The sequence below is a fragment of the Copidosoma floridanum genome, unplaced genomic scaffold, assembly GCF_036245765.1.
Source record: "Copidosoma floridanum isolate Cflo_tuat_1 unplaced genomic scaffold, Cflo_Japanese_pri ptg000019l, whole genome shotgun sequence".
Lineage (NCBI taxonomy): Eukaryota > Metazoa > Arthropoda > Insecta > Hymenoptera > Encyrtidae > Copidosoma > Copidosoma floridanum.
Genome location: NW_028321896.1, coordinates 20,947,836 through 20,972,785, shown reverse-complemented (window position 1 = coordinate 20,972,785; position 24,950 = coordinate 20,947,836). Strand labels below are relative to the sequence as shown.

Below are 24,950 nucleotides of genomic sequence, written 5' to 3'. Positions count from 1 at the left end.
AAAAAGAAAAACAGTCATACGTGCCCTGGTCATGGGTGCCAATCATATACTAGGCCAAGTGTACAAAGTGTTGTTGTTTTTTTTTCTCAGATGCATAGATCAAATGCTGTTGAAAATGTGACGAGTAAAAATAAAAATTGTTACTTTTTTTTTTCTTTTTATGAAGAAAAATGCAAAGTGACGTTCCTCCGCTGCCGATATCGTGTTTAATTAGTAACATTCTTTCACATAGGTGCGTACAGATAAAATATGTGTCAATTAAAAATTCACCATAAAGTTGAAGTTGATCATAATAATAATAATAATAATAATAATAATAATAATAATAATAATAATACACTTGATTGAACGTTTCCAGAAATCGTAATAACATAAAGCCAAAACCTGCTAGAGAAGTGGTTGGAAAAAACAATTTAACGGGTAAAAATAGGAAGCCATTGGGTTTATCGGTGCATTTGGTTCACAAAAAGAAAGCGACAAGTCCCAAAGCTGTCGGTTCGTATTGATACTTCTTGGCACAGCTTTGTTTTCTACACAACTATAGCTCAAATCGCTGAAAAAAAAAAAAAAATTTCAGCCGGATCTAGTCCTTACACCAACGTCACGCGATTTAACCCACCCGACGATACTGCCAAGCCGCCTGTAATAAGCGCAATAGACCAACGCGTTTCGTCGGCTAAAATGCTTCGCATAAAACAACTGCAAAACCAACTAGCCGATGCCCATTTCCACTTGAACGTGAGTTATTGCGTGTACATACTATGGTTGCCAAAAGAATTGACATAGTATACACGCAATTGCTATACAACGGATCAACAATCATTATAGAGTTGTTTTATTTTTTTCTTTTTCTTTGAAACTATTCGTTGAAGGAATTGTCCAACGAAAACAAGTTGCTCAAGGCCATCGAAAAACGCCAGGACGCGGCCCTCAAGCGGTACGAAGGCACAAAGGCGGAACTCCCGAGGATAATAAACACCCACCAGGAGGATTACAGGGTTCTCCAGGCAAAGTGCAAAAAATTGAGGTCCCAGTGCAACGCTTTGGCCGACACTTTGAAGGAAAAAGAAAACGAGCTGTATTCTTTGCAGGTGCATTCAGCAAGTAATTATTACAGATCGAAAGCAACGTTTTTTCCTCGTCATATTTATGTATTTCTCCCCCTAAATAAGAATTATATTATTTATACAATTATATATTCATCTCGGGTATGTTTGTATCTCTTTTACAGGCGCAAAACAAAAAGCTTTTGCAATTGAGCAAAGATCGCCATCTGTTGGAGAGGGACAAGCTTCAAGTGCAAGTTTCGGACTTGAATTACAGGGTGGACCAGCAAGACGAGATCATACAGGTATTTTAATTGATGATAATTTTACACGTATACAAAGAGAATAAAAAAAAAAATGTGTATGAAAAATGTACGCCTTGTTTGTCGAGATGTTGAAACGAAAGTTGGCACTGGAGAGCAAATACCTGAAGCACCAGCTTCACGTGGAAATGGTCAAGCACAAGGAGACGCAAAAGCAGCTGCACGAAACGCAGACGAAACTCAAAAGCGCGGAAGAGTTGGCCGAGCAGCGGGAAAGACAATCTTATCACGCCAGTCACGTATTTTTTCACAAAAGCAGTAGTAGTAGACCAACGAGCAACTTTACCAGCCAATCTCTGACCAATTTACACGACAATGACAAATTGGAAAGCGCACCCAGAGTCCAAAGGTACACCTTTTTGTTTTGTTTTTCACGTACATTTTGACTCATTGATTTATGTATCTGTTGATTTTGACGGCCACGCAGAAGACGCAGGTACGAAGGTACGAAAGGACAATCTCTTCCAGCCCTCGGTGCCGGCTCGGCCTCGTTAACGAGAAGGAGCCAGTCACAGGAGAATCCGCGAAAGTCAACGATGATTCACACGAACAACGACCGAGCGCGGAATCCTCAACTGTTAAAGTCACCATCGGCCAAGCACAAAACGGCGGCATCGATTTCTTCCAAGAGTAGCACAACAATAAGGGATTCGCCGATCAAAGAATCTAGATTAGAAGTAGATTATGCAGGGGCGGACGGGGAGACTCCCGAGCTTCCAAAAGTGGTGGTCAAAGAAGATTTTGGCTATCACGAAACCGGTGGCGGTGGTAAAGTTAACTTTAGCGGCCAATATGAGTACGGCAGCGACCCTCTCAGCCTCACCAGTAGGTCGAGATCGTTGCACACGAGGTAAATACACATATTAAGTACAAACGTGTATGTATCATGTTTTATAATTAAATTGTTGTTTCATCATCTCCTTCAGGTTGATCAGTTCTGCCGTGGAGGGAAAGCGCGTGAGGGGAGAATTGCCGATGACGACGGCGAGTCGGCCGCGGTCTTTTTCCAAGGAAAACATGGAGCTCATGGAGAGGCTCAACGAAAGCGATTACGCGACAAAGTACGATCGGGACTCGGTTGTCACTGTCATTTCAAAGGATTATGGGCTTGGGAACGAGACCGAAGGCAACAACAGCCACAGCGACGACGAGAGCGAAATCGAAATACCCGTAGCCTTCAATACCGACGAGGACGAGGACAATCGCGGGAAAAGACAATCGGACATTGACAAATCGGAAATCGAGAGGCATCACCAAAACAAATTGTCGACCGACTACTCCTCGAGCTCGTCCTACGAGCAGTTTAGTCGCAGCAGCAGTTCTTCCAGTGAGCCCAGAGAATCCTCTAAAGACGCGAGCAAAAACTTGGATCGCCATCAAGAAACTGACTTTAACTCGTTCGGAGAGATCGAAACGAAATCTGCCATGGACGTCGATGCGTCCATCGATGATTTGATATCACGAAAAAAGTCGATTCACAAAGAAACATCTCCTTTGATTGCTAATTTGGACGCCAATGATTACGAAAGCGCTTTGGCGGAAGAAGAAAAACTTGTTGCGAACGATTTGAACGGCGCATTTAGTTTGGATTTAAAAAACAGCGAGGAGCCAAATACGGCTGCGAGCGATGAAAGTGCCAGGAGCTTTGATAAAGCGAAGTTGCTGGCAGCTATGAAGGCAATCGATGACAACGAGAACGTTGAGTTTTTCCAACAAAAGCCCCGAAAAAGTAACAACGCAGCAGCTCGACTGCAGGTGACGGAAAATTTGTACAGAGGCATACCTACGCATTCAAAGAAGAAAAGTGATATTATGAAAGAATTATTTTCTGAATCTGGACAATAAAAGTGACATTGAAACGAGTACTTTTGCCTGTACGTATCACTCGCTATCCTAATTTTATGTAGGTTTAACATATATTCAGCCCAAGTATTCGTACAAAATATCAAACTGGAAAAAAATTACTCTCACACACACACACACACACACACACACACACATATGTATGTATATGTGTGTATATTTTGTTATCCTTTTTTTAGAATGAAAAAGATAATGTAAGAAATGTAATTTTATCAACGAAAAGAGAGATGATTTTGATAACGATTTTATATAAATAAACATCAATGCGGTTGAAAATGGTATTTTCCATGAAAAATATTATTTCACAAATATAGAAAATCAGACTCAAACATGAACTTTCGATGCTGGGCTTGTATTTGTCATACTAAAAAATTACAAAACTACAAGTTTCTCGATTACATTAGTTAGTAATACCAGCTTGTTTTTTTTAGTAGCAAACTTAACAGTGTTTTTTTGCTAAGGATACAAACGTAAAACGTAATTACTCCCATCCATTTAAAAAATAATTACAATAAAAACACTTCAACCGTCAACAATCAACATCACAGATTAAAGAATTTTTTTTTTTTTTCTTTTCTTTTAGGTAACTTTGTTACTAAAAAAAGTAAATATTTGCGCATATGTACATTTTACATGATTTTAGAATCCAATCGAGGTAATAATATTCGTCAAAGCCGTTCTGGCTTCACTTTCTTTGAAGGTGCTTGTTAAAATATCAATTGCTTTCTGGGAGTGTTTTTGCTGCAATTCTTTCGTAAGCTCGACACCAGGACCTCTGATTACTATGTCAAAAACGTTACCGAAATTCACGTTTTCGACCGTTTCGATGCCTTTGTCGATTTCCATCAAGATGGATGGATCGTATTCTATGTGATACATGACAGGTGCACAATTCAAATTAAATGGTGTGTTTCTGTCTTGAGCAATAAATGGAACAAGATCAAGATTGGCCTGCCAATTAAAATTAAAATCATGATAAATAGTTTTGTTACAAATCACGACTAGTGGCTAAATTTTTTCTTGCCAATAATACATATCGTCGTTGACATACCTGCCAAGCGAGAGCCAAGTGCTTTCCAAAGTCATGAGCCTGCTCTTGCATAAACTCATCATGGCCAGCCAAAATGAGCGTGCCTTTGCAGGACTTTGCTAAAAAACTACCAGAACCAAGGTAGTTTTGATGTGTCCATTCATTGACGGCGTAGTTTGTGCGGTCCTCTGGTGGTATCGCGGGCAGAGGATTCTCTTGACTATCCCTCCTGCCAATGAAAGCGGATTCTGATAGGTCTTTTAACGCGCACGACATGAGTTCCAGAAGCTGCATAAAATTCAAAACACAATGTACTGTGTAATATGATTTTAGAAATGTTTCGTCGAAAAACTAAATTTACTTACAGAATGGTTTTTTATGCACGCCAATTTCATGCAACTCGTACCGAGCAGATAGTCACCGCTGAGAAGTGCAATTTTGTTACCAAAGGTCATATCGTTTAGTTCGGCGGGTTCCAATCTGTGATTTTTTTTGCAAAAATTGACCAAACCTCTGTGGACCAGGTGGCCGATTCGAATCATTTCAGTGATCTCAGCCAACTCCTTTTGTCTAAAGAAAACTAACATCACGTTAATAAGTAAAAAGTTGGGAAGCTATTGATTGGTATATACAGTGCCAGGTAGTAATGGCAACACACACCTATGTAACACACCAGCCCTTGCATCCTCCTCTGCATTAAATTGGTCCGTTTGGCTTGCAGCCTTTGACAGCAGCAAAACGATTAGTCCCCAGGTCTGCATGTTGCTGTTCTCGTTGTTAAAAAGGCTTCTGTAAAATTATTTAAAAAATACGAATAATTAATGAGTTCACCATAAACTTTGACATGTTAAATAAATAAGGCAATGCTTACTTCGCAGTTGTTATTAGAGGATGATTCGAGCCAACAAGTTTTTGCAAGTGTACAGCAACATTAGCTATCTCGTCATTGAGTAACCAGCGTGGATTTAAAAATGAGGTGGGGTGTCCTACGACTTTTTCAGCTTCTGTGACTGCCTGATTCCAGTCAACCTTTGGATTTGCAGTAACTTTTGTACTATGTTTCTTATAATTACAGTGGGTGGTAACCATTGGGTGATTGCAATTGTACAACAAACGGTGCTTGTTACACAGTAGTGATAAAATTTGCTTATTGCTAGACATCTCTGTAATGACTCTGAGTGAGATTTATTTTAGCTGTAAGAAACATGTTTCATTAATGTATGTATATAATTTTTTTTGAATTTCCTGATAAAAAAAAGTATCTTTATCAAGATATTTGAATCTGATGTTTGAAAAATAACCTTGATTAACAGGAAAATTTTTGATAAAATCTGATTATTATCTTTACAATCAAGCAGTTACATAACACGCGTGACGACTGTTGGCGGTTTTTCAAAGTAATGTATAAAAATTTAAATCTGCCTGTGTAAAAAAGTCAAACACAATACATTAAACACTATAGTACAACGGTAATCTAAAATAAATCACTTGCAAATCAATGGACGTAGGAAAATTAAATACGCTACAGGTATAACCAATAATAGTTAACCATCAACAACGAGATCAACGTGTACACACAAATATTTCGAGCATAGGTACTTAGTTTTGTTAAAATTTCCATAAAACCCCTTATCACTGTACCTTTAGATAACAACGACGACGACGACGACGACGACTATGACATGATAATAACTATAATGTTAAGCCGGAGACAATTAATGTTCAATCACTTGACAATTTCAAAGGCTCTTTCAAGAGCATTCTGAAATATAATTGAGCTTGATTTTCCGTACCTAACTTTCACGCTTGTTACAAAACATGAGCCAACATCTTTACACAAATATAGGTACTATTGATTTTCGCGCAACCTTCCTGTATTATATCTCTCTACATACTAGTCACTGAATAAACTTTGATTGACATATGACGTACTTAATACGAAATCATAATGAAAAGTGGAAATACCTCTCGGTACGTGTGTCTCGGTAAGGAAACTGTATCACTACATTCACTATATATATACTTTTAGTATTAGTCACATGTACATGATAATCTCACTACTACGAGTACTACACGGTACTATAACCGTGAATAGGTAAATAACATCAGACTTTATTTTGAAAAATTAAAAAAATCATTATATATTTGTTCAACTTGTGAGTCTTAAACACATGTACAAAAATATCATAAAAAACAAATTTTCGTTCATAACGTAACAAATATTTACAACTATCATCATTATTTTTAATACAATAAATTTACGATAACATGATGTATAAATTTAAAAACATAATAGAAATATTCGCAAGTATCAACGGTATTAACAACATTAGTCAACGTTTATATTTTCAATTGTTAACGTTCAAAGACCGAGTGTTTGAAAAAAGTTTCGGCAAACTTTTGATTACCAGAAATAATGCAATTGTACTCTTACATGCGTGATTGTTCTTCAAAAATCTTCCATCGCTGCAATGATGTTAGACAAGGCAGTTCTTGCATCGCTCTCCTGAAACATGCTCAGCACCTCCAGTGCTCGTTGTGAATGTTTTCGTTGTAGTTGTCTCGTTAATTCGATTCCTGGGCCACTGAGAATAATGTCGTAGACTTTGGCGTAGTCCACGTTGTGCACAGATTCGAGACCTTTATCAATTTCCATCAAAATTGAGGGATCGTGCTCAATGTGAAACATCACTGGCGCAGAACACAAGTCAAACGCCGTGTTTCTGTCTTCCGCAATAAATGGACTTAGATCAAGACACGCCTGTAATACAAGTTGGTCGTTCAATTTTTTCAAAATATTCGAGCTAGGTTTTTGAAAACACAATTTTTTTTATTCATTAATATTATTATTGTTTTTTTTTTATACCTGCCAAGCGAGGGCCAAGTGTTTTCCAAAATCGTGCCCGTGCTCTTGAACGTGTTCATCATGCCTAGCTAGTTTCAAAGTACCCTTGCAAGATTTTCCCAACAGAGCACCAGCACTCAGTACGTTTCTCAAAGTCCACTCGGTGACGGCGTAATTTGTGCGATCGGCTGGCGGTATCGATGGCAGAGGATTGTTTTGACTGTCTCTTCTACCAATGAACTCAGCCTCTGTCAAATCCTTGACGGCGCTTGACATTAGTTCCACTAGCTGTAAAAAATTCACCGTGTATTGGACGCAAAGTAAATAACCATCACGTAATAAAATGTACTACTAGAAAAAAAAAAAAAAAAAAAAAAAAAAAAAAAAAAAAAAAAGAAAAACACCAACATCCTGATTTCTGAGAGCCGCCAACTCTGCACTGCTGTTTCCGAGTAGATAATCACCGCCGAGCAAAGCAATTTTGTTGCCAAAGGTCATGTCATCCAATTGGGCGAGGAAGGTAGGATCGTCCTTGCTCATGTTGACCAAGCCCTTGTGCACCAAGTGGCTCGTTCTTATCATCTCGGTGACTTGAGCTAACGCCCTTTGGCTGAAAATTGCACGATACCATTATTATTTTCATCCCGTGTCCGCGGACGAGAGAGCGCGCAACAACAGCATATTTATGTGTCTTCGACCTGTTTAATAACCCAGCCGATTTCTCGTCTTCCGCGGCCTCCGCGTTTAGATGACCTGCAGCCTTTGACACGAGCAGCACAATCAGGCCCCAAGCTTGCGTGTAATTGCGCCCATGGTATATCAAATTCCTTCAAACAATAATTAAGTTTATTGATTAATCGAAAGGCGCGTCGTGTTATATGGTATATAATATGTAATGTATATATTAAATACTGACTTGGCAGTTTTTAAAATCGGATGGTTCGAGCCGACGAGTTTCCTGAGGTGCAGAGCAAAGCTTTCGACCTCGTCGCTGAGTAGCCAGCGTAGGCTCAGCAAGGAGGTTTGGTAGCCGACGACCCTCTCAGCCTCGGACACTGCCGTGTTCCAGTCGAGCTTCTGCTTGGTGGCGGTCTTGGCGCCGTAGAAGACCTTCTGGTGGCCGTGCAGGGCCAAGGGCCGCCCGTTGGCGGTAAAGATCAAGCCGAGCTTGCTACTACTACGACGGAGGATCGCGAGGGCTGAGTTACTCGCGGACATGCTTTTATTGCAACGGTCAAAGCGCGAAAAAGAAGCCCGACGGTGTACGCGCACATGCAACGGGTCGAGGGAAAGCTCGTGCGGATGTTATGGAATGTCGTCGTCTTGAAATCGGTGATGGTGATGATGACGAGGAATATAATACGATACTCTGCAAGGCCGCATATCGTACGTACGCTTGTGTGTATTGCCGCGGGACAAGGCCAGTGGCTTCGAGAGCGCGTCTCTTATATACTTACTTGCTTACTTATTGACTCGAGTTTGGATAACTTTCTCTTCTGTCCTGGATTTCTCTCGGCGCGCCAACACCTGTGGCATATATAGTATATACACATACGATCCTACCCTCCTGGAGTCGTGGGCACCGTACCATGAAATAACGCACAAATGCCCATCGCACTTTTTCTTTTAGCCTCTGATGCGTCATCTGTTCCTCGGACATTCTTTTTTTTACATTTCTCCAGCTCAACTGATTTTTATTGTTATTTACTGGTGCTTTAATTGGTGAAATGTATAATAAGTATTCATAAGTGTACATCTTAGGATATCTTGGAGCTTTGAAAGTCAATTTTTGCAAATCAAGATAAAACATTTGATATTTTTTTTTTGCATCGTTTCTAAGCAGTGCAAATAATTACTTTGTACGCACTTCAATGTTTACGTTATGAAATTTAACATTTTTTAGTAGACATGTATTTCACAATACTTATGAGAGTTGCCAAAATGATCCAAAGTAAAAATATACAAATTTTTTAATGAATTAATTTAGTTTCGAGTGGTGTAAGGAGAATGAGGGTATTTCGAATAAACAGACATTTGCTTTTGTATAAAAATTAAAAAGGTTTATTTTATTTAACAAGCATCACAAAAAAGACCAGTTTCATCACCTGCCCATAAAAAAATCAAATTTTGAAAATTTTACAGAAAGTTGACAAAACTGGCAACAGGACTTATTGACTCAGTCTCAGATAACTCGAGGCCGGCATATGCGGTTAAAGTGCAAATTAGATTTTCACCTGAGCCGCATGCACCGGGCTAAAGCTACTGCGACTGAATCAATAAGCCCCGACATGAAAAATTATTTACACATTATATAATTTCGGTCGTTATTTGTTCAAAAGCGATTTAACAAGTTGAAAAAAAAAAAAAGTTTAATTTAATTAAGTTTTATCAGTCTCATGGGAATAAACGCGAGAATACTGGATTTTCCGTAGATTAATAAATCTATTGATGAAATTCGTCGACGGCTCCCGGATGTTATGAGCCGGATGTAAGAAACTCGTTTGCAAATCGTCAACAGCTCTCAGATGTTACGAGCTGGAAGTTTCGTGCTCAGCTACTCCAGGGTGTTGACGGAGCTGCTAGAGTATCTGCGTTGGCCGATGTCGTTGGCCCTTAGTCCACCTCCTCTACCGTGGGTCCGGAGTAGTTGTCATTAGCTGCTTGTCTAAACTGATTGCCGCAGTCCTGTGGCCCGGCCGCGTTGCCTCCCGTGTGGATCTTGGTCATGATGGGCGAGCATTGGCGCTGAAGTTCTTCGAGCTTGTGCTTAAATTCGTCTTTCTCGGCCAGGGAGTTGTTGTCCAGCCAGCGAATGGTGTCTTCGCACAAGCTAAGGACGCTGTTCTTGTCCGACTGGTTGAGCTTGTCGCCGCAATCTTGCACCGCTTGCTTGACCGTAAACACGTAGCTCTCCAGTTGGTTGCGCGCACCGACCTTCTCACGCTGTTCCTGGTCTTGTTCACGGTAGCGTTCCGCGTCGGACAGCATGCGATCGATCTCCTCTTTCGACAAGCGACCCTTGTCGTTGGTGATGCGGATGTTGTTGCTACGACCGCTAGCCGTGTCCTTGGCGGTAACGTGCAGGATCCCGTTGGCGTCCATGTCGAAGGTGACGTCGATCTTTGGAATGCCACGGGGTGCGGGCGCGATGCCGCTCAGTTCGAAACGACCCAGTAAGTTGTTATCCTTGGTCATAACGCGCTCGCCTTCGTACACTTGGATCGTAACGCCTGGCTGGTTATCGGCGTAAGTGGTGAAGGTCTGGCTCTGCTTGCACGGGATGCGGGCGTTGCGCTCGATGATGTTGGTCATGACGCCGCCAGCTGTTTCGATGCCGAGGGATAGAGGTGCAACGTCGACTAACAGGACGTCCTGGAGGACGCTGCACTTGTCGCCTTCGCCCGTGAGGATGGCTGCTTGGACGGCGGCACCATATGCAACGGCCTCGTCGGGGTTGATGGAGAGGTTCAACTGTTTGCCGCAGAAGAAGTTTTGCAGCATGCTCTGGATCTTGGGGATGCGAGTTGATCCGCCGACGAGTACGATTTCGTGGATGGATTTTTTGTCAAGTTTGGCGTCAGCAAGAGCTTTTTCAACGGGTTCGAGGGTTGATCTAAAGAGGTCGGCGCATAGTTCTTCGAAGCGTGCTCTGGAGACTTTGGTGTAAAAGTCGATACCTTCGATAAGGGCATCGATTTCGATGGAAGCTTCTGTGCTGGAGGAAAGGGTTCGCTTGGCTCTTTCGGCTGCTGTTCTTAGACGCCGAAGGGCGCGAGGATTATTCTTGATGTTCTTGCGATACTTGCGATTGAACTCGTTGCATAGATGGTCGACGAGTCTGCTATCGAAGTCCTCTCCTCCCAAATGAGTGTCGCCTACGGTAACAATGAGCAATAGTTATGAACTTGTTTCATGTTATTTTCTTTAGAAGAGAAATTACTTAATTTTAACTTTAAAAAAGTACAAGTTTTTATTTCTCTTTTTTAAAAGATAAAACTTCTTGATTTACTTTCAAAAATGCAAATTTTACGAATCAAGACTTTATAAGTATCAACTTTTGAAAAGATGAAATTCAATTTTTTTTTCCTTTTCTATACTATAATAACATCTTTTTAAAAGGATGAAAAACATTGTTTTGTCTTTATGGTCATCTTTTAAAAGTAGAAATCGAAGAATTTTGTCTTTCTAAAGTTAAAATTGATGTTCAAGGATGGAAACTTACCAGCAGTAGCTTTTACTTCGAAGAGGGAACCCTCATCGATGGTAAGGATAGACACATCGAAGGTGCCGCCACCCAAGTCGAATATTAGAACATTTTTCTCTCCCTTGAGGTTCTTATCGAGGCCGTAGGCGAGAGCTGCGGCTGTGGGCTCGTTAATGATCCTGAGAACGTTCAGGCCTGCTATGGCTCCAGCGTCCTTGGTGGCCTGGCGCTGTGAGTCATTGAAGTACGCGGGCACCGTAATGACCGCGTCCCTCACTTTCTGGCCTAAATACGCTTCGGCTGTTTCCTTCATCTTCGTCAGGACCATCGAGCTGATCTCTTCCGGATTGAATCTTTTCTTTTCGCCCTGGAATTCTACCTCTATCTTCGGCTTTCCGCTCTCGTTGACGACTTTGAACGGCCAGTGTTTCATGTCGCTCTGGATCTTGGAGTCGTCAAACCTACGAGGAACACAAATACGTAAGTAAATCGCTAATGGCTGTGAAACTCGGAATAGTCACTCCGAAACATGCACTTGATAAAATAAAATAAACAGCGATACGTGAAAGAAAAATAAATTTTATTGGAAATCGCGAAAACCGAAAATTCAATGATTAACATATAGTCACTTGGTAAACATACGCTTGATAGAAGTAGATTAATCGAAAAATATCCAACTCAACACTAAACGTACGTCCAACGTAATAGGCACATCAATGGCAGGCGTATGTAATTATGTACGTATAAGAAGAGAAAGAGCAAGAAAGGCGACAATAAAAGTAAAAGTAAATTATTAGGTGTACTTATAAAGATTGCTTTTCACTTACCTACGTCCGATGAGCCTCTTGGCGTCGAAGACTGTGTTGTTGGGGTTCATGGCGACCTGGTTCTTGGCGGCATCACCGATGAGTCGCTCAGTGTCCGTGAAGGCAACATAGCTGGGTGTTGTGCGGTTGCCCTGATCGTTGGCGATGATCTCGACCTTCCCCTGCTGCCAGACACCGACGCAAGAGTAGGTGGTACCCAAATCAATACCAATGGCAGGCATTGTTTCGTTGTTGTTTGTATTATTCGCTTTGAAGTGATTCGTTTGATTGCTTTTCATGTACTGAAGTTGCCGTCCGACGCGGCTCTATTTATATGCGCGCTCCGGCCGAGCTTTCCCCAATCCCCACCATCAAACAGCAGTGCTGCTGCTGCTGAACGAAGCTTTTTGGCGAAGCTTCTCGAATCGCACTTTCGAGAGAGCGACTGCAATCTGCAATGGACATGAGAGAGAGCTCGAAAATGCTGGAACTCTCTCGCTGACTCAGCCGTACTGCTATACCTACATACTCAATATATAAGACATGTTTGCCTCTCCGATCGTTACATTGAATGCATTGTCTTGTTGGCCTTTTAAATCGGATAAAGAACTTTGATTTTACGCGAGGGTTCCGCGAGATATTCCAAAACATTTTTTTTTTTTTTTTTTTAATTTTTTGTCCTATACCGTATAGGCAATGTAAATAACATCTGCCCTTAAAACATTCCAGACCCTTCCGTATAGGGTCTCGCCCTGCATCACTTTTATAATAATTCATTTAAAAGGTTGTGCGATTTTCCACCATTGACTTCTTATAATCCTATAATAGGTCTTCTATCATTTGTCAGCGTCTCGAAAGCTTGCTTTTCATATATGAATCATAAGAAGGTAATATCAGGCTGCGATTACATGGACCAAAAAAATATCCTAAGCTGTCTTACTGGGGTGTTTTGTGCCTCAAGTTTAGACATGAATTTGACAACTTTAGGATATATACCTATTCTTTTAGTCCATGTAATCGCAGCTTTAGAGAATCGTTAAAAAAAACAAAGCAAGCTCTTTGTGCGCGCGCATCAAACGCCAGTAACCCTTCGAGAGGCTTCTGGTACCTATCAAGTTATAAAACGTAGATATACGTTTTGTCTCAATCGTTGTTTATTTTTTCCTTTATGGTAATGATGCAGGTATCACAAATAGGAATGATGTTGAAAAATTACGTGCACGTTTGAAAAATATTATGTTGGAGAGTATATCCGCGAAAATTGTCGAATATTCGTGAAAGATAAAAGTAGGTATACGTGTGTATTTCAGCATCGCAAAGCAAGTTAAACAAGCTGAAGTTTTATTTGTCGAAGCCGTTATGCTTGCTTCACGAGCCGATATCATGATAATTTATTGGAACAATTCTAAGATACGTTGATTATGTTCATTTTTCACTCTCCGCGCTCACCACCAACACAATCTGACAAATGGCAATAAATTCAAACGAAACCTCGAACACACGCAAAACTAACGTGGTTGTCTACAATAGCGATATCATTAAATATTGTTGATTGTTTATAAACAACGCATACGTGTGTCGATGTGGATGAAAATACGAACATATAATTGAATGTATTTTGTACACCCCAAAATTATAAAATTCACTCCGAGCTTTAAATATCATAAGGCATTATTCAAACTAAATTATTTAAAAAATATGACGCGCGTATAAAGCAACCAATTGGCATATTTTTTTGTGTACTTATGTGTTACACTCTCAACAATTTCTTTTACAGAATGACAATCACAAAAAGTTTGCATCGAAGGGTTTAATTTGTATTGAGAATAATCCGATCGTACACACATTTATTAAAATAACTCCATAAATAAATGTTGAATAACAATAATATATTATTATGTATACAGTGGAAATTATGTTATTTCAAATTATCAAGCGCATCATTATTATCAGTGTAAATTTCTACACGATACGAGAGAGTTACAGATACAAGCAGGGGAAACTGGTATTATCGATTTTGCTAGATCTGATGAGCTTTGATACTGTTGGTAGTTCAACGATCTTTTCTAGAAATTTCCCGAAGAAGAGCACGAGACACGAGCCCGACTATCAAGTGTGTACGTATTTTTGGCACTTGTACCCATATACATTGTACATGGCACCTCTACCGAAGGGTCGACATTTGACATATTTTCGTCGTCTAAAATTGTACAAGTCTGTATATAAATATACATTGGTACAATGTAAACCATCACAACCAACCATCAGCCGAGTAAACGCTTTTCAGACAAGGTCACAACATAACGGCAATTTGGTATTTTAAAATCGCAGTTCTGCTTAGCTTTGTATTTGTTTTTCTCTTTTTTCATTTTTGTAAATAACTCCATTAAGTTTTTTTTTTTATGTTGCAGTGTTCAATTTTCAAAATATCGAAATGCGCACGACGCTTCACACGTGCGCGTTTTTCTAAAAATTGAATTATAACAAAATTCTACATGTTATCGATAAATAAAAGTAATAACGAAATTTTATACAGCTTCCATCAATGCAATGAAAAATGTATCGGTCTTGTCGTGGACATTGCGTACTTTTAAAGTTAATTTGATACACAATAAATAACGGGATTTTGATGAAATGAATCATGCAGGTATGTATAGCGCTTTTTCCAAGCGGGGCTCGAATTTTCTCGATGTTTTATTTTGAATGAGGCATACAAAGTACACGACCTTGGTATATTTGCTTATCTCATCAATATACATATACTTATTTACCTTATTGTATACGAGATGTGCATACAAGCGGAATCTATATATAAGCTGAACTTGGATATCGTTTAAATGATTAAATAACAAGTATTGCTAGTTTTTTTTACTAGACAGTTAATTTATTCAAGACTGGAAATAAATACTACTTGTGGGAAAATTTCGATAAGTTTAAGTTGGCTCATATAGATAATACATACAAAGTCCTACAAATTTATATTTAGACAAATAATTTATAAATATTATAACTAAGCTTTCTCAAACTTTCATACATCTCTATTTTTTTTTAACTAGTACCACACAGATGATACTTGACATTTTGTCTTTATTGTTGTATTATGAAGGAGTACCCCTACAGGTACTGAAAATAATTTAAAATAGTTTCAGTAAATTATACTTTATCGACTATGCTGTCCATCCCAAAATGGTAATTTTCTTCTACCACGCAATTTTTCCTATATCAAGGGTGCAAAATAAACGTCCAAATGTCTTCGTTCAAACCGTACATAGACTTACATTAGTTGTTAATTAAAAAATATCTACAGCATCAATTTTGTCCGAACGTAGCTCATTAGCTTCCTGTTTTAATTTCGCGTAATGTCTAACAAGTTTTTGCTCCGTTAGACATCTACTAGCATTTTTTCATTATATTTTGCCTTTTTTCTATATGAGCTGCAAAACTTATACATTTTAGTTCTATCAAATAAGCAAATTTTCTTCTACGAGGTTGTGCAATAACATTGCTACTATCAACTAGTTTTTACCGATATTTTAAGCTAATATGCCTACCCTACAAGTTTTTTTTTTTTGATCACTGATTCACGAATTTAAAATAAAAATAAAAAAAGAACGTAATGTATTACGTTATTATGTTAATAAATATATACGTAATGTTGATTCAATGAAATTTTCTAAATGATACTTAAATTAGTCTGTCATCTTGATCATCTTGATTAAAACTATAAAATCATCTGTTAACACAAGTTCTCATTTTATTCATCCATTCATTTACTCGAGCTTCGCCCAGATGCGTAAGTGCCCCCTCCTCTCATCTCTTCGAGAGCGAGTCGGCCTCCGAAATTCTCTGTTATTTTCCTTTTCTTTCTTCTCCTATGCCCTTTTGTCTTCTAGGGGAGTGGTCCTCAGTCCTCACGGACCTGTCCCATGCGGGGAGGTTAGTTTTTAGTCGGTAGGCACACCGGGTGAATCCGACACTACCACCGGATTAGCTGGGGTGTCTACATAGAGATATTATAAATATCTCTATGGGTGTCTATGAAGATTTTCCCCTCCCCGCTCCAACAAAAAAAAAAAAAAAAAAAAAAAAACATTCATTTATATTTGTATTTATCGACTATTGGTAACAGACTCTGAGGCCGCGGCAACATATACCCGGTCGGAAATTCTAACTATGAGGCTGCCACCATGGTAGGGCCTAGGTATAGCTAGGTTATCTATGTATAGATATATTATCCTCTTCCTACTTGCTTACACACACATCAGTAATTGCATGGTTGCATGTTGCAATATATATATATATATATATGTGTGTCGCTCGTGTTAGTGTATGTGACTGTGAATTGAGTGATTGTTATGACGTCGGTCGGTTGGTCTCCCTTGTATTGTAATATCACTGCTGACATTTGTTGCATTTTTTATTGTAACCTATTCTCATATTAAAAGTAAATACGCGCAGTCATCATTGGTTCACGCCTGGCTCACCACACGCTGGATTAATTTCGTAGAGATAATATTTGTTTCAATCTTAGGTTTTTTAAATTTAATTACAAAAATGGTGAGATGGAATCTTGTCAAACATTTTTTCTCCGTGTCGATAACATTATTTGATTTTTCAGTTTGGATTTAACATGTTTCCCGAAACCCTTCGGCCCTTTAACACCCAGTATAAATGCTTCTCTGTATCTATGTTTCCCGGCAATGAACGCGAAGATGTTGAACGTGGAGGAAAAAGTAAGTGCTTTTCTGAATCATCTCTTTGTTTCTCTAAAACTCTTCACTTTTATTATTCAAAATTCGTTGCTCTAGTCATCATGCCACCTTCAGCCCTTGACACTCTAACCAGGTTGAACATTGTTTATCCAATGTTGTTCAAATTGACAAACAAAAAGACAAACAGGATAACTCACTGTGGTGTACTTGAATTTGTTGCTGACGAAGGAAAAGTGTATCTTCCCTATTGGGTTAGTTTGGCAATAAACAATTTATTTATTACTTTGTCCATGATGATTATAGTTTGTAAATTTTTTTTTCATTGGCAGATGATGCATAATTTACTTTTGCAAGAAGGAGAGCTTTTAAATGTTGAGTGTATGCCTCTGCCGGTAGCTACGTATGTGCGTTTCCAACCACAATCAGAAGATTTTTTAGACATCTCCAACCCCAAGGCAGTGCTGGAAAATGGACTCAGAAGTTTTGCTTGTCTAACGACTGGGGATATCATTGCAATCAAATATAATTCACGCATTTACGAAATGTGTGTTTTAGAAACAAAGCCTGGTTCAGCTGTTACAATTATTGAATGTGATATGAATGTCGAATTTGCACCACCTGTTGGCTATAAGGAGCCTGAAAAGCCAGTAACCAAAGAAGAAAATTCTGTAGATCCAGTAGATCTGATGCCAGAACCAACAGGATTTGTGGCTTTCAAAGGGCATGGAAACCGACTTGATGGAAAGAAAAGGAAAGAATCGGCACAAGTTGAAACAGTAACAGAAAAGCCAATTTACATAAGAGGAATACCAGACTATGATTACAACATAGGGAGTTTGAAATTTTTGCGGAATGTCAAACCAGTCAATAACAAGGAGGTGATAATGAAAAAATTGCAATTTTATTTTTGCACATACATAATTGACACATCATTTAATTAAATAAACATTTTTTTTTAATAGGTAAAAGATCAGGACGAATTCAAAGCCTTTACAGGAGAAGGTTTTTCTTTGCGCAAGTCAAAAAAGTGATAAAATTATGCTTCTAGACCACGAATTCATTACAAAAGGTTTTTTACAAAAGAAATTGTATACGCCTTAGTGCATACAGTACTCAGCACGATGTTGGAGTACACAAATTGACACAAAACGTGTTTTTTCATCATGTGAATATTATGTGAATACATGTAAAAAATTTAATTATAAAAAAATTGTATAAGATAAGTTTCCGACTGCACCTACAGCGGTTCCATGATGATAATTGTTTTGAGCAATTATCGCGCGATACACGTAAAAAATAACTATTACCAACAATCGTATTTATTAATCTAATAAAAGCCATTAAGAGTGTGTGCTCGGCTTTGTGTGGTCTTGAGTGAGGAAAAACTCGCGTCCTAATTTTACAACTCTTTCAGATTGTCCCATCTTCATAGTGTCAACACGAATGAAGATAACAAGGTATCCTGAACGAATAAGTAAACACGATTTCATGTAATTGTAATATAAGATTAACTGCAACTCATCTCTTTTTTCTTTTTAACGATACCAGATATTCAATTATTGCTTAATAGACGTTATACAAACCGTAATACTTGAAGAAAAATTAAAATTTTTCATTTGAAATCCCTTCGTTTTTTTCTCTATGTACCGACTTAAATTTAGTACACTAAAAATATTCAATAAATTTTATGTTTTATACTAAATTTTTTCAAATATCAATTATTCCAGACATGATGCACTACTTACCTCAGTGTTTGGCCTTTGAGAGCAAGTTTTAAGACTTAATGGTAACGTAGTTTTTTATTTACTGGCAATCATATTGGCAAGTAGTTCAACTGAAAACAATTTTGTTGGTTTTTTTTTTTTCAGAGTCAAAGTTTTTGATACAAAAGTTTTTCTTGGCTCCAAAGAAAAGAATCATAAAAACCACATTTTGAAGTCGTTTATTTTATTACAAAACAAAAAAATTACCTCTTTTACAAAAATGATGTACGCAGTACAGTGCATGATATATAATACTCAGCACAGTATTGATGGTGCATAAAAAGATATATATGTAAAGTCGTAATATAAAACTTTTTTTTTTAATTACGTAATATAAATATACGTCTAAGTATAAAAAATATATCAAGATAAGTTTTCAATTGATTCTACAGCAATATCGTACGACGATCGTTTCGAGTAATTGTCGCGTAATAACTGTAAAAATGTATATTTATACATATAGGTGTGTATGTATCACTGCAGCATGATGACTAACATTTTTCAACGCTGATGTTTATTAATCCACTAATGGTCCCCAAAAGTGCTTACTGGGCTTCGAGAGATTTTGAGTGAGGAAAAAGTCACGTCCTAATTTTACAAACTCTTTCAGACTGATTTTCCCATCTTCATTGGTGTCAATGTAAGTGAAGCTAACAACGGCATCCTGAATAGAAAAATTTTAAGTATCGTAATATTAATGCTTTTTTCATAATTATGAGCAACTAAAAAAAAAAGTATTAATACATACATCATTATGCAAACCCAAACACTGGAAGAAGAGTTTGAATTCTTGGACTGAAATTTCTCCACTTTTGTCTTTATCCACAGCCTGCCGAAATGTTAAATTTTACTTGTTTAAAAATAAGATGCGTATTGTAAATTAATTTTTAGGGAGCATTCCTTGACAATCTGAATATTTTTATTTTAGTAATGAATGGTTTTGCAGAGGAGGGGGAAAGCCCGAAAATTTCGCGGAAGGGCGCAAAACGGTTTGTCTAAATTATTCGAATATGAAGAATAGGTTTTGTATGTAGTACCTTGAATAAGAACGGCAAGAAATTATGCACTTTTCGCCTAAGAGATTTGTCTTCGAGAACGTGATGCATAGCTTCGAGATATTTCTCAACATCAACTAGATTATATTGATTGATCTCACCCCACTGTTCTTCCCATGTTTGCTGAAAAATAAAAACGAGACTTACATTTAAAAAATCGCCATAATCGTTCGCTTATGTTTTTGCGTGTAGTATTTTATGATACAATATGCAAGAATCTACATGTATATCTACATTTAATTCAGTTGACTTGAAAGGACATAGCATCAATACACAAATGTCACAGATATGTACATTATATTAAAAGATAAGATCTCATAAATAATACAATTTACAATTGACGATCGATCAATACATTTGCAATTATCTGAAACAAGTATATTAATTTGTATTCAGGAAGTTTGATTGCTTGAAAAAAAGATATAGATGAAAATTCCAGAATTCGGACCTTCTTCGATTTTCATTAAATTTATTTTAGCGTTACGTTACAACGATTTTATTTTAAACTTGAAAAAAAATTTATTTGAAGATCGCACACTTCGCGATTTCCCCTTTTTCGGCTCCAAAATTAAACCTGGAGAAGCAGTCGGTAGTATCGATGGAAATTTTGAATACTTACGCGCAAAACCGACTGGAACTCCTCCTTCTGTCTGTCCGTGAGATGTCCAAGTTTGGCGAACCTATCGCCGAGCAGCATAAAGTCATCGTAGCTGAGGACTCCGTCCTTGTTGACGTCCAAGTGACTGTGTAAGGTCCTCATTTTGCGTCGCCAAAACGTCGATTGGGTCTACGTAGCGTTGAAAAAAAAAAAAAAAAAAATTATCGTCTCAGTAATAAACACCCACGTAAAATTGATAAAAAAGAAAGGACAGTTTCCTCCGGGCGAGCATTAAGAGATTCAAAGATTCGTGTCAAGGGTGCATACAATTATTGTGTCATGATGTACAAGATATAACCCAACGCTCACGCAGTTATTGTACTTTGGCGGCTCGGGAAGAAAAATGTGATGTTTGTTGCGTCTACCAGAGAAACAAGCAGTGCACGGGTAGTTCAAGCCGATAACCTTCGGACGCTGCCTCTCTTTCTATTTTTTGGACCCCTTTTACCGATCACTTTTTGATTTTTCTCGAAGACGCGGCTATTGACAGCTGCTGCCGATCTTATCACGGTTAATGGGGATCGGTTTTCGAGTAATTGCTTTTTTTCCCCGATATCGAGAAATATGGGCGTGAAAAGGCTATAGACCGCGCAATAAAAATCATCCTCGCGTTAATCGTTGTTTTGTAACAAATTTCACGTTATCCACTGCTCTCGGCACAAGATAAATAAAACAAGTGTGTTATACCACGAAAAAAAAAAAAAAAAAAAAAAAAAAAACCGAGCTCAGTAAAGTTGTAGCTCCGGTGGTTCGAACCCGGGTCGAATCAACTCGAGAACTTGATTTTCATTCAACAGTAGCTCCCAGGGCGTTCTGGTTAGGTGTGAGGCCAGTTGGGGGATGATGGGGGTAGTGCGGCGGGGCTATTGGGTTGTTATCCGGGTAAGAATCAACCTTCCCCCTCGGACCCAGAGATGGTATAACCATCTTGACGATAAAAACCACTCGATTGGTACATGGACAGGAAAAATGAATGAGTTTTCCAGATTTTTTCGAGATCGCGCGTGTGGGTACTGATGATAAAATGTTTTGAAACCTTTACAACTGTGGTAAAGTGGCCTTGCCTTTCAAGTATCAGTAACGAGAGCAAATATTGGATAATTCATGCTGTGCAAGTGTACATTAAATAAGCGTATAATGTTGTACATATGGACAGGCAGGTGTTGGATAGGCGGAGCCGAGATAAGCGTTCGCTAATCAAAAAAGTTAAGTCCGATTGTTATGCGCAAACCAACTAAACACTACAGGGGGTACTTGTTGGCTGACAATGCATAAGTATTAAGTACCTACAGACGTCAACATGTACGTATATTGTAACAGCTGAGACGTATACGCATGGGTGCGGCGCGCGTGGAGAAAAAAAAAAAAAACAAGTTTTTCAATCGCGTGGTAAATATTGTCAGAAATGAGCGAATAAGAGACAAAAGGATGTAATGTTAATACGTGCTCACTCTGGAAATTTTTTCGTCGTCGCTGTCGCTATCGCTATCGCTGTCATCGTCCTTTTTGCGATCCTCGTCCAGAGACGTTGCTGTCCGCGTCTGATGGACATTGCGTTTGCTGCTCATCTCGCGCATGGCTGTGCACTGGATCTAGAAAATACACAAAATTTTAATTTACGCATAATCATTGAAATAATGAAAATTGAGCAGTGCAGATGCAAAATTGGCTTTTTGATCTAAAAGTGTTCAACCGATTTTGGGAAGAAAAAAAACACGTACACGAACTACCACCTGCAAATGAGATTTTTACCTACATCTTTTTAGCCGCATCATGCTAAAAGCTTTTTTGGTGCCTAATTATACGACTTTGTACGCATCGTACGCTGGATCGAATTTTTTTTTCCTTTTCGTTGATAATTTTTTCGCAAGTGCTTTTTTACAAGCACAGTTTGATGCAGTGGAAAATTGTTTTGATATCGATGAAAAAAAATAAATCATACACGTGGGAAGATTAATTTCAAGTACTTAAATATACAAAAATTTGAAGTTCAGGATATTCATAATCGTGAATTGGATATTTGGTAGCAAGATTGTTTCGTGAAGTTTTTCCGATCAAATTATTAAATCTCAAACAATAGGCTCAAGTTTGTGGTTTCGGAAAATGACGTACAAGTTACGTAATAGTTTGTTGTCCAAGTGAAAAATTGTTTTTGTAAAGACTGATCGAATCGCACAAGTGACGTATCGACGTTGAAAAATAAAAAATACATGTACAACGGGCTCTTGAAATTCGAGAGGTCAGATCGTATCGTGCAAAGAGCATCGCATTCAAATTCAATCTCAATTGATATTGACAGCATTTTTAAGGTACGGCCTTGCTTGAAAAGTCTTTTTTTTTTTTTTCCTGATCCCATCTCTCGAATACTTGGTGTTTTGCTTTGAAAAAAAAAGTTTTTTTTCTTCTTCTGAGCATTGCGCAAGAAAAAAGATTTGAGAGTATCGGTGTACATATATTTACATATATATATTATGCTCCACTCCAAGGGGCAATACCAGCAGGTTGTTGTCTCTGATAGGCCCGTAGGCACGCTATTTTTCATGTTTACTGTCTACTTAGTTTCGTAAGTATTAGGATTCTATATGCACGAGATTGAAAACTATACCTAAGTGCTGTATCAGAACAAGTTTATGTACACGGTGAATTCGGTGACACGTATATTTGTTGTTACTTAATATTTTAATCGGTAACATTTGTTTTTACGAGTACAATTATACCAGGTAACTTTAATATTAGTATCTCCTTCGCATACAGGTAAAAAGAGAGAGAGAATTGCCAAACACTTACAACGTATAATTTGGCGATTGTTATATTTGAAGTTTCACTCGTATTTTTCATTTTTATAATTAAAATTTCATGATATTACTTTTACTGATTGAAAAATTTATCCAGCATCGGTTGTTTTAAAATTGCCGATACCGGCAAAAGACCCAAAATCAGAGGACAGTCTCAGCTTTGCTTTTATTTATTTTTTTTTTTTTTCCTGCCGACAGATTACAAACAGATCCGACGGCGTGTCTCCGAATTAATCAGCTGATAAGTCAACTAAGTATATGATGCATATGTGTGTATATATTATATACGATGGTCAGAAAATGACATGTATCTCTCACAAAGTATAGAAAAATAATACTGTGTTCAATGTCATAACATTATACACATGAGCTGTTGAGTGTTTGCATATGTATATATATATGTAAGTAGCACTTTTATCGCGTTCATTCAACCGGTATACCTATCATTACAAAGGGAATATAACAAAAAAAAAAAAAAAAAAAAAAAAATAAAACTTGATGCTTTCACCGCAGCAGCTCACGGCAAACCAGTTCACCCGGAGTATATAGTTATACAGGTATATAAGTAACAAAACAAATCTGAATCGAACGAGATATGGTATAATACTTATCGAAGTGGCCCGATCGGCCTTTTATTTTTTATATATTATTGGTATATATAGGTATATATATGCAGTGAGCGAGTGGCATACGAGATCACGGAATGGTGTAATACTTGCAAGTGTAATAAGTAAGTGGGAAGCGAGACATCATATATATTGTGCCGAGGAGGAGGAGAAAGCGGGTTGAGATGCAGAAACGGAGAAGGAATAATTATATCCATGGCAAATAATATATATGCTGACTCCTGCAAGGCTGCTGATGCTACGCGCCTCGAAGGAATAGAAATGGGAAACAAAGAAGACGTGTCGTGCAGCTTTTAGCTGTACCTATCGAGTTTTAGTTTTTTTTGTTTGTTTTTTTTTTCAGATAATGGCATGGCCAAGCAACTTTTGTCTCGAAATAATAGCACACGCACCATAGGCACATACATCCACGACTGTGAGCGACTCATCGGCAAAAAAGCTACTTGAAATCGCGCGTTTCTGGTTCACTTGTACAACGTAATAATCAATTAAAAATGCAAGTATTCTGTATACAAGTGTCCCGATTTTTATTCGATCGGCTTCAAGGCCCGTTTTTTTTCGACAACACAATGCAGTACTCTTATATACACCTATACATACGATGAGCACCAACCGCAGCTGTTGATATTCCTCGCATGTATAAGAAGTAGGCATGTAAGTATAAAACGCGAGTTAACTGTTAATTTGAATTCGCGAATTGCATGTGCACTTTGCGGATGTGTAGGGTATAAGTATATATATATATGTGTGTGTGCAAATGGTGTACCTTGGGGCGATAGACGCGAGACGCGCCTGATTCCGGATGGCCGGTGCCGCAGCCGTGGAAGCTGGTGCAAGCCGCGGGAGCCAGCGTCCTCTCGAACAAGCCCTTGCCGACGAAGGCCGATCGCAGGCCCATCCTCATCAAGACAGTCGCCATTCCGGTGCACCGCTCCTGTCTTCCTTGCAGTTTCTCGATTTGAACTTGCTTATTTTCTTATTTAAACAATATGCACCAAGTACAAAAAGACCGAAGCGCACAACCCGTGAAATAAAAGCTGTTTGCCCAACGAGTACGAGTTAAGTTGCGTGGGTGCTATAAGTACCCAGTTGCAATGTTATCGAGTCCAAGTACCGAGACGCACTATCCGGGCGCAATCTCGTGCGGGTTCCTTTCACACGCGGAACACCGGCCACCACCGCGCCCCCTAGTTTACGCGCCCGGCCACTTAGCCACTATCGCCT

At 38.5% G+C, this 24,950-nt stretch overlaps 6 protein-coding genes across 7 annotated transcripts; 2 read left to right on the top strand and 4 right to left on the bottom strand.

Moving 5' to 3' along the window:
* Positions 1-74: 74 nt before the first annotated feature.
* Positions 75-3,252, top strand: LOC106643609 (uncharacterized). The gene is made up of 7 exons (XM_089592997.1): positions 75-232; positions 522-738; positions 873-1,091; positions 1,232-1,351; positions 1,438-1,718; positions 1,797-2,219; positions 2,296-3,252. The coding sequence occupies exons 1-7, from the start codon at positions 171-173 to the stop codon at positions 3,212-3,214; spliced, it is 2,241 nt and encodes a 746-aa protein (XP_089449123.1). The 5' UTR covers positions 75-170; the 3' UTR covers positions 3,215-3,252.
* A 311-nt stretch (positions 3,253-3,563) lies between these two features.
* Positions 3,564-5,423, bottom strand: LOC106643639 (Decaprenyl diphosphate synthase subunit 2). Its single transcript, XM_089593085.1, has 5 exons — positions 5,134-5,423; positions 4,923-5,051; positions 4,628-4,832; positions 4,284-4,550; positions 3,564-4,183 (listed from the first exon to the last, which is right to left on the bottom strand). The coding sequence occupies exons 1-5, from the start codon at positions 5,421-5,423 to the stop codon at positions 3,872-3,874; spliced, it is 1,203 nt and encodes a 400-aa protein (XP_089449211.1). The 3' UTR covers positions 3,564-3,871.
* Positions 5,424-6,711: 1,288 nt separating this feature from the next.
* On the bottom strand, positions 6,712-8,640 carry LOC149374582 (all trans-polyprenyl-diphosphate synthase PDSS2-like). Its single transcript, XM_023390761.2, has 5 exons — positions 8,024-8,640; positions 7,806-7,934; positions 7,516-7,717; positions 7,129-7,395; positions 6,712-7,023 (listed from the first exon to the last, which is right to left on the bottom strand). Exons 1-5 carry the CDS (start codon positions 8,323-8,325, stop codon positions 6,712-6,714), a joined length of 1,212 nt encoding a protein of 403 aa, XP_023246529.2. The 5' UTR covers positions 8,326-8,640.
* Positions 8,641-9,145: 505 nt separating this feature from the next.
* LOC106643651 (heat shock protein 68) lies at positions 9,146-12,429 on the bottom strand. The gene is made up of 3 exons (XM_014358866.3): positions 12,139-12,429; positions 11,330-11,772; positions 9,146-10,982 (listed from the first exon to the last, which is right to left on the bottom strand). Exons 1-3 carry the CDS (start codon positions 12,414-12,416, stop codon positions 9,721-9,723), a joined length of 1,983 nt encoding a protein of 660 aa, XP_014214352.2. The 5' UTR covers positions 12,417-12,429; the 3' UTR covers positions 9,146-9,720.
* Positions 12,430-14,731: 2,302 nt separating this feature from the next.
* Ufd1-like (ubiquitin fusion-degradation 1-like) lies at positions 14,732-18,501 on the top strand. 2 transcript variants are annotated; one of them, XM_089593158.1, is made up of 5 exons: positions 14,732-14,764; positions 16,736-16,850; positions 16,926-17,080; positions 17,159-17,707; positions 17,792-18,501. In XM_089593158.1, the coding sequence occupies exons 1-5, from the start codon at positions 14,759-14,761 to the stop codon at positions 17,858-17,860; spliced, it is 894 nt and encodes a 297-aa protein (XP_089449284.1). In that variant the 5' UTR covers positions 14,732-14,758; the 3' UTR covers positions 17,861-18,501. The 2 variants fall into 2 exon arrangements, with proteins under 2 accessions (XP_089449284.1, XP_014214344.2); XM_014358858.2 differs by lacking the exon at positions 14,732-14,764 and adding an exon at positions 16,474-16,674.
* A 277-nt stretch (positions 18,502-18,778) lies between these two features.
* CBP (sarcoplasmic calcium-binding protein) lies at positions 18,779-24,950 on the bottom strand. Its single transcript, XM_014358857.2, has 6 exons — positions 24,493-24,950; positions 21,757-21,897; positions 20,267-20,434; positions 19,630-19,770; positions 19,341-19,421; positions 18,779-19,256 (listed from the first exon to the last, which is right to left on the bottom strand). Exons 1-6 carry the CDS (start codon positions 24,643-24,645, stop codon positions 19,110-19,112), a joined length of 831 nt encoding a protein of 276 aa, XP_014214343.2. The 5' UTR covers positions 24,646-24,950; the 3' UTR covers positions 18,779-19,109.

Coding starts and splice junctions, on each gene's coding strand:
- LOC149374582 (XM_023390761.2), bottom strand. CDS start 8,325: ATGTCCGCGAGTAACTCAGCCCTCGCGATCCTCCGTCGTAGTAGTAGC. Junction 7,935..8,023: donor CCGATTTTAAAAACTGCCAA/GTCAGTATTTAA, acceptor TATTGTTTGAAG/GAATTTGATATACCATGGGC. Junction 7,396..7,515: donor CGGCTCTCAGAAATCAGGAT/GTTGGTGTTTTT, acceptor AATTTTTTACAG/CTAGTGGAACTAATGTCAAG.
- Ufd1-like (XM_089593158.1), top strand. Junction 17,081..17,158: donor AAGTGTATCTTCCCTATTGG/GTTAGTTTGGCA, acceptor TTTCATTGGCAG/ATGATGCATAATTTACTTTT. Junction 17,708..17,791: donor AACCAGTCAATAACAAGGAG/GTGATAATGAAA, acceptor TTTTTTTAATAG/GTAAAAGATCAGGACGAATT.
- LOC106643651 (XM_014358866.3), bottom strand. CDS start 12,416: ATGAAAAGCAATCAAACGAATCACTTCAAAGCGAATAATACAAACAAC. Junction 11,773..12,138: donor AAGAGGCTCATCGGACGTAG/GTAAGTGAAAAG, acceptor TGTTCCTCGTAG/GTTTGACGACTCCAAGATCC. Junction 10,983..11,329: donor CGAAGTAAAAGCTACTGCTG/GTAAGTTTCCAT, acceptor TTGTTACCGTAG/GCGACACTCATTTGGGAGGA.
- LOC106643639 (XM_089593085.1), bottom strand. CDS start 5,423: ATGTCTAGCAATAAGCAAATTTTATCACTACTGTGTAACAAGCACCGT. Junction 4,833..4,922: donor AGGGCTGGTGTGTTACATAG/GTGTGTGTTGCC, acceptor AGTTTTCTTTAG/ACAAAAGGAGTTGGCTGAGA. Junction 4,184..4,283: donor ACTTGGCTCTCGCTTGGCAG/GTATGTCAACGA, acceptor TTTAATTGGCAG/GCCAATCTTGATCTTGTTCC.
- LOC106643609 (XM_089592997.1), top strand. CDS start 171: ATGCAAAGTGACGTTCCTCCGCTGCCGATATCGTGTTTAATTAGTAAC. Junction 1,092..1,231: donor ACGAGCTGTATTCTTTGCAG/GTGCATTCAGCA, acceptor TCTCTTTTACAG/GCGCAAAACAAAAAGCTTTT. Junction 2,220..2,295: donor TCGAGATCGTTGCACACGAG/GTAAATACACAT, acceptor CATCTCCTTCAG/GTTGATCAGTTCTGCCGTGG.
- CBP (XM_014358857.2), bottom strand. CDS start 24,645: ATGGCGACTGTCTTGATGAGGATGGGCCTGCGATCGGCCTTCGTCGGC. Junction 20,435..21,756: donor ACGACGAAAAAATTTCCAGA/GTGAGCACGTAT, acceptor AACGCTACGTAG/ACCCAATCGACGTTTTGGCG. Junction 19,257..19,340: donor GTTTGGGTTTGCATAATGAT/GTATGTATTAAT, acceptor TTTTCTATTCAG/GATGCCGTTGTTAGCTTCAC.